Source organism: Sceloporus occidentalis, unplaced genomic scaffold (assembly GCF_023333645.1).
Source record: "Sceloporus occidentalis isolate IW3139 unplaced genomic scaffold, rSceOcc1.0.p SCAF_1, whole genome shotgun sequence".
Classification (NCBI taxonomy): domain Eukaryota; kingdom Metazoa; phylum Chordata; class Lepidosauria; order Squamata; family Phrynosomatidae; genus Sceloporus; species Sceloporus occidentalis.
In genome coordinates this window covers 244,135,661-244,149,927 of record NW_028316981.1, presented here as the reverse complement: position 1 = coordinate 244,149,927, position 14,267 = coordinate 244,135,661, and the positions used below count along the sequence as shown (strand labels likewise).

Here is a 14,267-nt window from a genome sequence, read left to right as displayed (position 1 = left end):
CTGTAAGGCAAGACGAGACTTGCTGTTCAAGCCTTGGAGAAAGGTCAGGGGCAGAAAGATACAGCTGGGTGTCATCAGCATACAGATGGTAGGAAAAACCAAAAGAGCTGATGAGTTTTCCTAAGGACAGTGTGTAGAGAGAAAACAGAAGGGGACCCAGAACAGAGCCCTGGGGAACTCCAACAGATAAGGGAACAGGAGAAGAAGTCTGACCCCCTGCAACTACTGCAAAAGATCTGCCAGACAAGTAAGATCTAAACCAGTCGAGAACAGAGTCTGAGAACCCAAGGTCAGAGAGTATGTCAATTAGGAGACAGTGATCAACAGTGTCGAAGGCTGCAGACAAATCGAGAAGAATGAGAACAGAGTAAAGGCCATTAGCCTTGGCCTGTAAAAGGTCATTTGAGATCTTTGTGAGAGCTGTCTCTGTGGAATGCCTTGGGCGGAAACCAGACTGATAGGGATCAAGGATGGAGTTGGTTTCGAGAAACTTGAGACAGCGCGAATAAACAACCCGTTCCAAAACCTTAGAAAGAAAGGGGAGAAGAGAAATCGGACGATAGCTAGACAAGGAGGAGGGGTCAAGAGAAGGTTTTTTCAGAATTGGGGAAATGAGAGCATGTTTGAAGTCCGAAGGGAAGGAGCCTGTAGAGAGAGAGAGATTGAAGATATGGAGAAGCGAGGGCAGAAAGGAGGGAGCTATAGAGATTAGAAGACGAGTAGGAATAGGATCAAGAGGACAGGTAGCAGGTTTGGAAGAGTTCAGAAGTGTAGAGAGTTCATCCAAGGAGGCAGGAGGAAAGACCGAAAATTTGTTAGGCGAAGGCGATAGAAGATTAAATTTGTTAGGCGAAGGCGATAGAAGATTAAGAGCAGAAGAAGAATCAGGAGGGACTATCTCAGAGCGAATAGTGGTAATCTTAGAGATGAAATAGTTAGCAAAGTCATTAGGAGAGAAAGATGAAGAGACAGGAGGAGAGGGAGGTTTAAGCAAAGAGTTGAAGGTGGAGAACAAACGCTGCGGGCACCTCTCATTGGCAGAGATCAATGATTTGAAATAATTCTGTTTAGCCATAGATAGGGCGCGTGAGAAGGATGAAAGAACAAATTTGAAATGGATAAAATCAGCCCACTCTTTGGACTTTCTCCAAAGACGTTCGGCCGCTCTAGAGCAGGACCGGAGAAACTTAATGTTGGGGGTAAGCCAGGGCTGAGGCCTAGTCTTAGAGGAAGAAGTGCGTACAGAGACAGGGGCAAAATGGTCAAGAGTTGAGGAAAGAGTGGAGTTAAATAAAGACATAGCTGAATCAGCAGAATCCCCGAGATTTAGGGAAGAGAGAGATGAATCCAGGGTCAGACCAAGATGGTTAGAGTCAACAGATTGAAGATCACGAAAAAGGCGTTGAATAGTATGGCGAGGAGGAGGAGTATAAGTGAGAGCAAAGGAGATTAAATGATGGTCAGATAGTGGAAAGTCAAGTGCCAGGTAGTCAGAAATGGCGCAGTTTGCAGCAAGAACTAGGTCAAGACAGTGACCAAGAGAATGAGTTGAAGAGTTGGAGTGTGGTTGGAGGCCAAAAGAAGCTAGCAGAGAGTTAAAGCGAGATGTTGTAGGGTTATTGGAATTGTCAACGTGGAAATTAAAGTCACCTAGGATCAAGGTGGGGACTGAATCTGAAAGGAAGAATGTCAGCCATGATTCAAAGTCAGATAGGAACTGGGTGGCAGAACCAGGAGGGCGATAGATGACTGCAACCCGGAGCTGTAGAGGAGAAAAGAGTCTAATAGGATGAAACTCAAAGGAAGAGAAACGATAGCTGGGGGGAAAAGATAGAACTTGAAACTGGCAGGAGTTAGATAGCAAGATACCAACCCCTCCTCCTCGACCCTCAGGACGGCTTGTGTGGGTGAAGGAGAGACCACCAAAAGAAAGGGCAGCGGAGGTTGTAGTATCATGGGCTGGGAGCCAGGTTTCTGTGAGAGCGAGGAGGTTAAAGGATTTAGAGAGAAAGAGGTCATGAATTGCTGTTGCTTTAGGGGCAGCAGAGCGGCAATTCCAGAGGGAACAGAGGAAGGGAAGCAGGGAGACCGGGAGAGGCCGAATGGGGATCAGGTTAGGAGAAATGGGGCGAGCCATGGGAAGGATGGCGTTCACAGAGAAAAGAAAGAGGTGAAGCTGGCTTTACAATTAAAGGTCAACAACAACAACAATAACAATAATGACAAAAACAGTAATAATATTGCCAGCTCAGTCCTTCTGGGGACGAGTCCGATGCAAGCAGGAAGTTCTTCCAAGGAGCACAGGTTATACTTGTCCTTCTTCCTGTGGAGAATTCTGGGACCAGGAGGAGAGTGAGATGGAGCCAGGTGCCTTCTGGGAAGAGTAGAGTTCCTTTGTGTAGAGCAGATGGGAAGCCCTACCTCCTATTTCCCTCAGAGGCAGAGATGAAGCCAAGAGCCTTCTGGGAAGAGTAGAGTTCCTTTGTGTAGGGCAGATGGGAAGCCCTACCTCCTATTTCCCTCAGAGGCAGAGATGAAGCCAAGAGCCTTCTGGGAAGAGTAGAGTTCCTTTGTGTAGAGCAGATGGGAAGCCCTACCTCCTATTTCCCTCCTATATTCATATTCAAACTATTCATATATACTTGATAAGAATGCATTTTAAATATTTGCTTTATGTCTGATGAAACATGAATGACATTAGATTCATTTACATGATGCACTAATCTCACCATGATGCAACTACAACAATAATTGAGAAGTTGCCCCATACAAAATTGCATAAGCTTGTCAAAAAGTCAAGGGGTGAAATAAGAAAATGAAGTTATTTTATTTTCCATTTTATTTATCCTTACCCAAATCAATAACTGTCTGTTGATTTCTATTTTTGCCCCTGTGTATATAATATAACAGATATAACAATATATTATTGTTAATATCATACAGGATTTATTTTTTTCTGTTACTAATATAGATAAATGTATCTCCTACATGATATAAAACTATCAGTTGTCAAAATGCACTGCAGAAATAATCTAGTTTGAGACTATTGTAATTGCCCTGGCTGAGTATCAGGGAATTCTGGGAACTGTAGTTTTGTGAGACATTTAGCCTTTTCTATCAGAGCACTCTGGTGCCACAGTTAACTACAATTCCCAGGATTCTCTAGCACTGAGCCAGAGCAGTTAAAGCAAGCTCAAACTTTTCTGTAGTGTGTTTTGGACCAGTGTTACATTAAAAAAAATGAACTGCTATGTCAAGCACCCCTGAAGAACTGTTACACACTTTATCTAATACGTGTCAGAATCTGATGCTACTGATAACATAAACTGTCTAATCTTAAACATTTTTCTAATGCTACACATAGTGCTGAGAGTCAGCATGGTATAGTGGGTTGAAGGTCTGGAGATCAGGGTTTGAATACACACTTGGTCATGGAAACCCTGGACACTTTCTTAACCTCAGAGGAAGGCAATGGCAACTTCCCTCTGAACAAACTTTGCCAAGAAAAACTCATGATGGGTTCACCTTAGGGTAACTGTGTGTCGAAAATAACTTGAAGGCACCATAAGTCAGCAACAACTGAATGGCAGTGCATATGCACTCAGGTGCACACATAAATACAGAACTAATATATTGATGATAAAACTAGTGTCATACAACCATAACTGTTCAGTATTCCAAAGGAAACCAAGTACTAACCTCTCTGGTCACCGAAGCTGATAATGCTGTTTTCTCTGGAGGTTTCCGAGGCACTTTATCTCCTTCAGCTGAACCCAATGGTCCCCATGCATGTTTCTGAAGATCCAGCAGATTAGGACTTCTTGCACTTTGCAATTTTGGGAAATCAGAGAGAGTAACTTCAAAGGCAGGTTCTGGAAGACACTCATTGTTTTGAAATTGTTTTAATTTCCCACTCAGGGCTTTAACTGGCCTGTCTGAAAAAAGTGAGAGTTTACGTGAATAAGTAGTACTCTTTCTCTGTGAGAAATATATCTACAATATATTTTATTATTTTGAATGAATAAAGGACACATGTAGGGATGTGCAGGAAAATGCTGCACAGTAGTGCACTTTTGTTCAGGGCTTCAGTAACCTCATATCTCACCTCTGCTCCAACTACAGTCTTTCTTCCCCATCCCTACCTCCAAAGTCAGTATTATAGGTTGATGGTACATGATCTTTCCTCACAGGTTTCTATCCAGTTTCTCCCCTGCCCCTTCTTTTTGAAGTTTATCTGGATAGTGTACATAACCATCCAATTAAAACTATTTTAAAATCTTTGATTTATTAATTGATTTCATGGCATTTTTCAGTTTCATTTCTGAGTAACCAGGAAATGTACTTTAAATACAATGTTTTCAGAATGCATAAAAGCAAATGTATTAAATGTAAAAATAATGTATGCTTAGTTTCTGTAAATAGACTTTTTAATGACCTAGAAGTAGACAGTACTGAACTGTTCCCAACAGAAAAAAATCAATTTTGCCAGCCAGCCATAGAGGCACTCAAAACAATGATTCAGAGAGTAATCTAACTGTATGCATTATCTCAAAATGATCCCACTACCTACTCTGGGTTTTTTGTAACCTTCGATCAAATTCACCTGGAGAATATCAAATTAACCAATAATTCTAATGTACCTGATTTAATAGGATTTCTACCATGTAGAGCAGTATAAGATGAACTCTCTGTTGACTTGTTAGAAGAGTCATTCCCATCAAGTCTTTTACTCTCCAATTTGGGTTCAAAATCCTTGGGTCGCCTCTGTAAAAAGTAACAAAGAAAAAAACATTTTTTCTGAGTTCTTATCCAAACTGTTTACTGTTCACATCAGTGTTGTATTAAAGTTGGTCTTACTACAATTTTAGTTGACAATTAAATTTAACAGCAGATGGTTCTTCTGCAAATGCTAAAGGAATTATTTCTCACTTGGGGGATTTTTTTTTTTTTGCCCCTTTCAAAGGTCTAACAATAACAACAAAAATTAAAATAAGCAAAATCACTGGTATAAATACACAGAATACCCTAACTTTCTTTATGTTATTTTACTCAAATGTGATGTAGTAGTGCCTGTCTCTCATAAGGTCTTGGTTCTCCTCTGGCCTCGTCCAAGATGATGTGTAACTATAGCCTCTCAGACAAGGGCCCAGTATATGACTGAGAATTTTGGCAGCGACAAGGCATCATAAGTAAATTTTGAAGCAGGTTAGCTCTATGGCTCCTATAATTGTTCAGGAAAAAAGATATCAGGTATTTGTTCCAATCGAACTGATAAAGTTATTCAAAGTGGGCACAAAACTAACTTCTGAATATTTCAAAGAATTCTATTAACTAGAACTTCATTTGAGCTTTAAAGTATTAGCTATATTGAGCTTAAGGACACAGTAGACTCATCTACCCATCTACATAAAAGGAAGCAGAAGCTAGATATATTCCGTGCACAACTTGGGTTGGTTCTAAACCTGTCCCTAGTAAACATGTGGGATAGCAGGGATCAACCAATGATCGAATACCTGACCCTGGGGAATCAAATACTGAAAAAGAGCATCCTATACTCTGGACTTGGCTACTAATATTCCAAGCCAGGATCTGTTGCCAAAAGGTTCTCTTAAGGCAGGCAGAAAATCAACAGAAAATCAAAACATTAATAATAAAAATAATATAATAATAATATTGATTTATTTGTATCCCGCCCAATCATGGGGAATCTGGGTGGCTAACAACAGTAAAAAAGATACAATACAAAAAATTACAATAAGATATAAATTAACCCCTTCCCAATCACCTGACCAATACAAAACAACAAAATAATAAACAATATAAATAAGGTAGCAATCAAACAAAAAACATAAACATTACAATCAAATAGGGTTCATAAATAATCCCTTTCCCAGTCCCTCAACGCAAATTCAAACCAAAACAATATTATACGAATTAAAAGCAAAACATAACATAATACCCAGGGAAAAATATAGAATACAATATATCATAATCCAAATACCTTAGCAACAGTATAAAATACAATTTGTCCCAATTACATTAAAAAACAACTGTAACAATTAACTTACCCTAGGATGATATGCTGCCTCTTTCCTGATGACAGGACTCTGTTTGGCATAGTCTCTGTCCTGTCTAGAAGAGCTGAAGATCTTACTGCTGTTGTTGTCACACTGGAAGTTGTTAACTGTGTATAAATTTGGTGCGGCATCAGGTGTATAAGGAGAACTGGTGTATTCCCCAAGTGAACTACATCCCATAACATTTTGAGATACATAATGGGGATGGGAAGATGCAGAATTCCAGGGCACATCTTGAGTATAGACCTGGTGTCTAAATTAAATGAACACATTGTTGCTTAGGTGGACAGTGCATTCAAACATAGCAATTCTCTTCTCTCCCCACAACCCCCCCCCCCCAGCTTCCTTGAATATATTTGTATTGGGTATTAGAATCTGGGTGGATTGTTTTAGTTTTTTACCATATTTCAAATGTTTTAACTTAAGAAAAAGGCATTCTCAACAAATAGATTACAGGTTTTTAAAACAAATTACAGTGGACCCTTGTTATACGCTGGGGTTTGGTTCCAAGATCCCCTGTGGATAACAAAATCTGTGGATGCTCAAGTCCCATTAAATATAATGACATAGCAAAATGGTGTCCCTTATAAAAAATGGAAAATCAAGTTTTGATATCTGAAATATATACTTTTTTGAACATTTTCAAACCGTAGATGCTTGAATCAGTGTATAAAAAATCTGTGTATAAGAAGGGCCGACTGTATAATGTAAACTTTAAAACAATCATTAATAAGTCACTTGGTTAATCTGGCTACACATAATAATCGTAAGTGACTGTTCAAAATATGAGTTCTAAATCAGAAAAATTAAAACCAAAGAGGCATGCATTAAAGCTATGTTGTGTGATTTTTTCCCTATTATGAAGCAATAATTTTCAAGAAAAGAAAGAGATGGGATTAAAACAGAGATGCAGTGTTAAATTCATCATATGTACAGCAAGGCTGAAAAATACTTCTACTTCATAGTGCCAATCTAATTCAAAAATTCAGCATTATAAAAGGTGCCAACTTTCATTTTTAAGTGGTAGGGATTTAAGTGGCAATTTTGTTACAAAGAAACTGAAGATTGCAGTTTCCTTTTCAAGTTAACTTTAAACATTAGGATAAATGATAAACTATATCTTTTCAAAATAAAAAAGACAATGGGACATCTTTGTTAACACCTTAACTACCAGAGTAACTAGCTCCCCTCTATCAAAGCTATATTATATCAACAATGATGCAACACCATAAATTATGGTGCTGTCCATAGGTATCAGTTTAGTCATATCAGAGCATCATGCTGCAGAAGAACAGATTTAATTCCAAACTAGTACTGTACTCTTATCTAATACGTCTATAGCTTTAGATAACATTGACAGAAATGCAAAGTAGGAATGAAACAATTGTAGAACATGATGGTATATCTGAAAGCTACTGGATTTGTAGCAAGGTGGGACTTTTACAGAGAGAACAAATCCTATTCATAAATAGAAAAGGCTCCACCCAAAAGTCTCAAGATTAGTAAAACCAATCACACCCCAGCTCTTTCTTCTAGTTTCTGGAGATCCTCTTTCTGTAGTTGAAATAATTCATTGGAGAAGTAAATATTCTTCTCATCTCTATAAAATTGCGTTCTCTCTCTCTCTCAGAAAAAGCCCACATACTGCACAGCTGTGGGTATTTGAATAAGTAAAAACATTTAAATTGTAGATTACTGCTGATGATTTAGATTACTAAAACAATAAGGTGCAGATAGGTGGGACCAATCGTTAAAATTTCAAATTTCCCACTGTCTGATGAGCCATTTATTGATGAATGCAAACATATGGCTTTTAAAGATGACTTATTTGATAGATGATGGCAAACATTCAGAGATCAAATGGCTAATGCTTCTATTATCTCTGAAATATCTTGTGAGAAGAGTGGCTACATTCTGTGATCTAAGATACTGAAGGGGTATATCAATTAATTGTTAAATAAATGAAACTTGCTAAATAACTAAAGAACCTAAATTCAAAATTTTGGTAAGTTAATGGTCCCCCAAGAAATGAGACGTAGAAGAGTACATACTTATCCACTGATGGATCCTGAACATATGGGTAGCATGTAGTATAATATCTAGGAAAGACACATGCTTCTGAGGGTTCTGACCATGCCACAGTTACCGCCGCGTATTTGGGGACAAACGGTTTGACCTCTGCTGATAACTTGATGCCCTGAGAAACAAAAGGGTTTTTGGCTACATGCACTTTTGAGATTAACCAAAATAAGTGAAACACCAAATCTTTGTGGACACAATGGTCACAAAAGGAAAAGTTGGTGTCTTGTTCTGCTTTATCAAAACAAATCCAAAGAGATTAACTCTGTAACAGAACACTAGAATTTGTATGGTCAAGCAAATTAATGCTCTTAAACACAATTTACCTAAAAATATTGCATGCACTGCAGAAATTGGTCTCCTGTCTACTTTCCATTAATTTAAAAAAACTGTTGACAACAGCTGCAGAAAACAATATTTAAAGCAGAAACAAGATACCGATATAGCTTTAGTTATTAAAAATGGCTAAGAAAAGAAGTGATCCACTGTATCCTCTAAAGCTGTGCGACTGAAGTTTCCAGCAGCCACAGACAGTACAACCAATGACAAGGGGCAGTGGAAGCTGCAACCCAACATCAAGAGGGCCAGTTATCAATCACTGAGTGGACACTGAAAAGCAGCTTTTCAGACATACCCTCCTTACTCTCATCTCTCCCTTCTCATGCAAGGAATTCTCCTCTCCTCAACTTACCTTGGTTTGAATCCTGAATTCTAAATTATAGGGTTAGTGTAAGTCAGCTGCAACATCAAACTGTACAGTTGACCTTGACATTCACAGGGGTTAGTGGCAAAACATTCATGAATAAAGCAGAGGGGGGAGAGCAGTGTGCATGTGCACACCTCCATCTCCCTTCTGAAGCCTCAAACAGCTCTAGCAAGCTCTCTGAGGCACTGGAAGAGCAAAGGAGCACGCATTTGCGGCTCCCTCCTTCCCTTCCAAAGCTTCAGGGAGCGCTGAGGAAGGCGCATTCACTTTCCCCAACCCCCTTTGCAAAGTAAGAGATCTGTCTTTACCCTAGCAGCTCCGTCTTGGGGGATTATTTTCCCCAAACCCCTTCCCTAGGCAGAGAGCCGCTTGGGGAGGCAGCTCTCTGTCCTGGAAAGGGGCAGGATTGGCCCGGGGCTTTTTCCTCTTCCCAGGGGAATAGCCCAGGAGGGGTGAGTGCACAGCGGCCTTGACTTTGCAAATAACCGAAACCGCGAGTGTCAAAGCTGCAAGTCTTGAGGGACAACTATAGTTTGATGTGCATGATAGCAAAGGAGCATATGCTAGTACCTACACTCAAAAATCTAATCCTGGTTAATGATGAACTAAATCTATGTCCGCTATATGGCATCTTTTAATGGTAAAGAAATCGTTAGAATAAAACTACATTCAGTAGATAGCCCAAGACCTGTTCAGCAAACGCCCTCTGGTGGTTGCACAAGTATAAGAAACAGATAAACAGGAAACTATTTCTGCAGTTCATCCACTTGTATAAAGAAATGGCTGGTCTGAATTTTAACAAGCTTACCCTGACTATATAAATGTGGGCATTTAACAGAACAACAACAATTACATTTATATATATAGCTATTAAGAAGTAAACAAATTTTATTTAACACTAGAATCTTCTTACAAGACAGACTACTACATTTCTCTAACCAGCTTATAACAGCAGGATTTACCGTTCAGTACAGCAAAAGACACATTGGAGTCCTGGTACAATTTTAAGAGTTTTGTAACAACAGCAACACAAAAATTGTTTCAGTGCTAGATGGCTACTCTTGAATAAAAGAAGCAAATCCCTCATTCACAAAACAAACGTCTGAAGAGCAGCAGTTGTGGCTTTTTAGTTACATTCCTACTTCTTTGAAATTCTTTGTGAAACACAATTGCAACAGGACACTGAAAGGGTTCCTATGATCACCTGTCACAAAATGCCTCATGGCTGTGTGAAAACTGGATGCTTCTCCTCTCACCACACCACTCCCCATCTCAGCAATCCCTGAATAGATGGTGCTTCTAAGGTGGGTTCATGGGGTCCTCATCAGGAGATGTAGCTACAGTGATGCAGATCACTATGTCTCCTGATGCAGGATCTTGTCCACAGTTTGTTTAACCACTCCTGCTGCAAACAGGAGCAAGCAAGGCACCATGTATACCACCTGTAACTGATAAACCAAACTTTTCAGGTTAATGTTTCATGTTCTGAAGCCAGAGAGCAAAAAGCAAAATAAATCTATGTGCATGTGTCTCTCTCACTGCCATCTTTTCAGCCAGGTATGTTAATACCTCAAGTCTGCTGCATGGTTTTTCAGTTTCCCCAGCCATTACTTTTACTATATTAGAGAGATTTCTTTCTGCATCAAAACTGAAGTGCATACTCTTAGTTTGTTTTTCAGTATATTCTAAGCAACCACACATCTACGTTTGCCACACGCACACTTAGTTCTATGATATGGAATATATATCTCTACTGAAGTAAAATTATGCTTTTTCCTTATCTCACCTTAAATGGATACATGCAAAAAAACAGTAAAGCTCCAAACCAGAGATAGTTTACTACTATTTCTCATTCATTTAAATAAATCATAGCAAGAGCTTTTCTAGGAGACAACACTCTGCATCAAAGACCTAATAAGCCTGACCGTAAATAGTTTGGATCTACACGACTAGTCTACAAATGTAATTTATTTCATGTATAAGTGTGGCATTGTTGAGATGTGTTAAAACAGAGGACATTGTCCATTTCTAATACTAGCATTCATTATATTCAGAAATGAAATCTTTTGTTCAGAAAGGAAAATCTTTTAAGGTACTCTATAAGTGATAAAATATGGTCAATAAGCTATCTTATCATACAGTCAGGTGGCATTTATAATCTGCCAAACTCTGTAATACTATAAGACAAGCAACCCTGTACCAAACCAAAAGGCATCTAGTCTCCCATTCTATTTACTAGGAAGCCATTCAGTTGACAAGCTGGACAGTAACACATTACACCTCACTGTTTGTTTCCTAACAGCTAGTACTGAGAAATATACTGCTTCTAATACTGAAGCAGATACGTTCAGCCACTGTGATAAAGAGGCATTGATAGCCTTACTTTCTATGTATAGAGCAAGACTCCACTGCTTCTTTGCCTCACTCCATTCAGCAGGGGAACCTTTGTCCTGAATAAGCAAAAATGTGACACCATAAAGGCTTAGAGGGCTCAACTGGGCACAAGATTTCCTAGGCCAGTGATGGCGAACCTATGGCACGCGTGCCAGAGGTGGCACCCAGAGCCCTCTCTGTGGGCACATGTGCCATTGTCCCAGCACAGAGTTTGCCAGAGTTTGTTACTAGAATGCCAGAGGGATATGACACTTTGCAATAAATAAGTGGGTTTTGGGTTGTAGTTTGGGCACTCGGCCTCTAAATGGTTCACCATCACTGTCCTAGGCAAACACCTATTATTTCAGAAGGGAGCACGTGAGAAAGTGAACAGTGGCCTTTAAAAACTCATCAACAACAAAAAGGTATTGTACCTAACATGGTTTCAATGAGAATGAAAAAAGGAGTTAGGGAATTGTAAAAAAAAAAATACAAACTATGACAAGGGTATCGAAAATGTATATCTAATATTCACATTGCAATTTGAATATGAGACACATTTTTGATATCCTTGTCATAGTTTGTATTACTTTTTACAAATACATAACTCCTATTTTCATTCTTTAAAAACTCATGCCACAATAAGGCATCTATCATATAGAGTGAGCTGCACATTACGTGACTGAAAATGCAGAAGCAGTAGTAGGGAGGGAGGTGGTGCTCTGCCTTTTCTCTGGTGGTAGTTATAGTTCTCTGTCCACAGGGGATAATATCCTCACAAGGTCTCCAAAAGCCAGGCATTGCCACTCAATACTGCTACACTTCTGAAATGTAACTTCCAGAGAAGTTCCCATTCTTAGGGTCCAAGAAGAAGCAGGAGTCATTTCTCCAACTCCTCCTGTGTGATTACTATTAAAAAAAAATAGCAAGCCAATGGATCAATTCCATAGTAATGAATAAAAGTTTGTTTCCCAATACTGGGGGAGACATAAGAAACATAAGCAGACTATCTCAACTCTAATCCTATCGAGCACTTTCTAACAATGGCAGAAACCGAACAGATGAAACACACTCTCATGTGAAATTGAAGGCTTTCATGGCCGGCATCTGTAGTTTTTTGTGTGTTTTTCAAGCTATGTGGCCATGTTCTAGAAGAGTTTATTCCTGACGTTTCACCAGCATCTGTGAGTGGCATCTTCAAAGAAGATTTCTCTGACAATGCCAGCCATAGATGCAGGTGAAACGTCAGGGATAAACTCTTCTAGAACATGGCCACATAGCCTGAAAAACACACAAAAAAGTACACGCTCCCATGTTGGGAAAAACCACCGCCTGCTGAACTCCACTGACCTCAAAAATGGCCATGGAAAAATATGGTGATGTCCAGGAAAGAAAGGAAAAAAGGCAGCTTCATTAGAAATGGTCCAGCAAAGAGAAAGGAGGCCGGGGCTCAAGCTGAGGCTAACAGAACTAGTCCGATATAACCCACAATATGCACAACACCTTCTAGGGCACCTTAATTTCTACGGTTTGCCCTTGTTAACATATTCCATTTTAATTCGTAACTGTTTTACCTTTTGAAACTGTTTGTTTTGTTGTTGTTTTTCAAATTTTTATATTTATACATTTTAATGTTGTACATTGGGCCCTTGTTATCTGCTGGGGTTTGGTTCCAGGACTCTTGTGGAAAACAAAATCTTTGGACGCTCAAGTCCCATTAAATACAATGGCATAGCAAAATGTTGCTCCTTATATAAAGTGGCAAAATCAAGGTTTGCTGTTTGGAGAATATATATATAAATAAATAAATATTATATAATTTTCAAGCCATGGATGCTTGAATCCATGGATTAAAAAATCCGTGGATAAGGGCGGCTGTACTGTTGTTTTTAAAATGCTGTTCTTTTAAACCTGCTTTGAGTCCCTATATTGTTGGGCAAAGCCTTCCCAGGCATTGTGCAATTGTTACCTGACATTGTTTTATGGTCTGCCCTAATTTACCGGACGTCAAATCCATACGCCTTCTGTTTTAACTGTTTGCGTAGAACGTACGCCATACGGGTGGGTTTTATTTTAAAGCTGTTTTAATCGTTATCTAAGATTAAAGCACTATACGAGTAAAAAGCTTAATAATAATAATAATAATAATAATAATAATAATATTGGGTGATATATAAAGTGGGATATACAAGAAAGTAAGATGATAATAATGATGATGATGGTGGTGATGATGAAGGTTTGCTTAATGTTTTGTTACTTCTGATTCTGGACAGAAGCATCCACACTGGGGAGATAACCCGGTTTGAGAGCCCTTTGACTGACAGGCTCCATGCTCTGGAATTCTGGGAAGGGTCGGAGCTCCGCTCCGCTCTGGGGCCACAACAAGCGACCCTTCCCAGAATTCCGGAGCATGGAGCCGCCCCAGTTAAAGCGCTCTGGAACCGGGTTATCTCCCGAGTGTGGCTGCAGCATCCCTTCAAGCCCTCCCCCGGTTACATAACAAACGGAGGGCGGGCTGAAAGAGCCTCCTGTGCGCCGTCGCCCCGCTCTCTTACCTCACTCCCCGCTTCCCGCTCTGAAGCCATGGCGGGGCGTGTGTGTGTCTCTGTGTGTGTGTTGTCTTTACACCAGGAAGGGCGATCGAAAAGGGCCCACCAGCCGCTAACGGCCACTTCCTCCCTCTGCCCCGCCTCCGCCTCCAGACCCCGCCGTCGCGCACCAAAGGCGTCGAGAGAGAGAGAGGGAGAAGGAGCGACGCCGCTTTTTCCCCCTTTCCAACCAATCACCGGCGCCCTCTGCCGGCACGTGACGTGACGGTCGCCATGGCAGCCGAGGGAAAGGTGGCTACTGAGGCCTAGTCAATCAGACCCCGCCTCTCTTGAGTTTCATGAACAGACAGACCTTGCGGGAAGGAAGGAAAGGAAGACTGGTCGCCGCTCTCTCCTTCCCGAAAGTGGGCGGGCCTCAAAGATATAATAGTAATAATAATAATAATATAGCTGTGTTAAGAGTCCAAAACACACACTGCGGAA

At 40.1% G+C, this 14,267-nt stretch overlaps 1 protein-coding gene across 1 annotated transcript in view; it reads right to left on the bottom strand.

The window, feature by feature from the left end:
* LOC149323697 (selenocysteine insertion sequence-binding protein 2-like) overlaps positions 1 to 13,918 on the bottom strand; it is a 37,854-nt gene extending 23,936 nt beyond the window's left edge. The window contains exons 1-5 of the mRNA XM_089491114.1: positions 13,791 to 13,918; positions 8,129 to 8,274; positions 6,069 to 6,330; positions 4,641 to 4,764; positions 3,700 to 3,935 (exon numbers count right to left, since the gene is read on the bottom strand). Of these exons, the coding sequence (XP_089347240.1) occupies positions 3,700 to 3,935; positions 4,641 to 4,764; positions 6,069 to 6,330; positions 8,129 to 8,274; positions 13,791 to 13,820 (798 nt within the window). The 5' untranslated portion in view covers positions 13,821 to 13,918. The remainder of the gene's footprint in view (positions 1 to 3,699; positions 3,936 to 4,640; positions 4,765 to 6,068; positions 6,331 to 8,128; positions 8,275 to 13,790) is intronic.
* Positions 13,919 to 14,267: the final 349 nt, after the last annotated feature.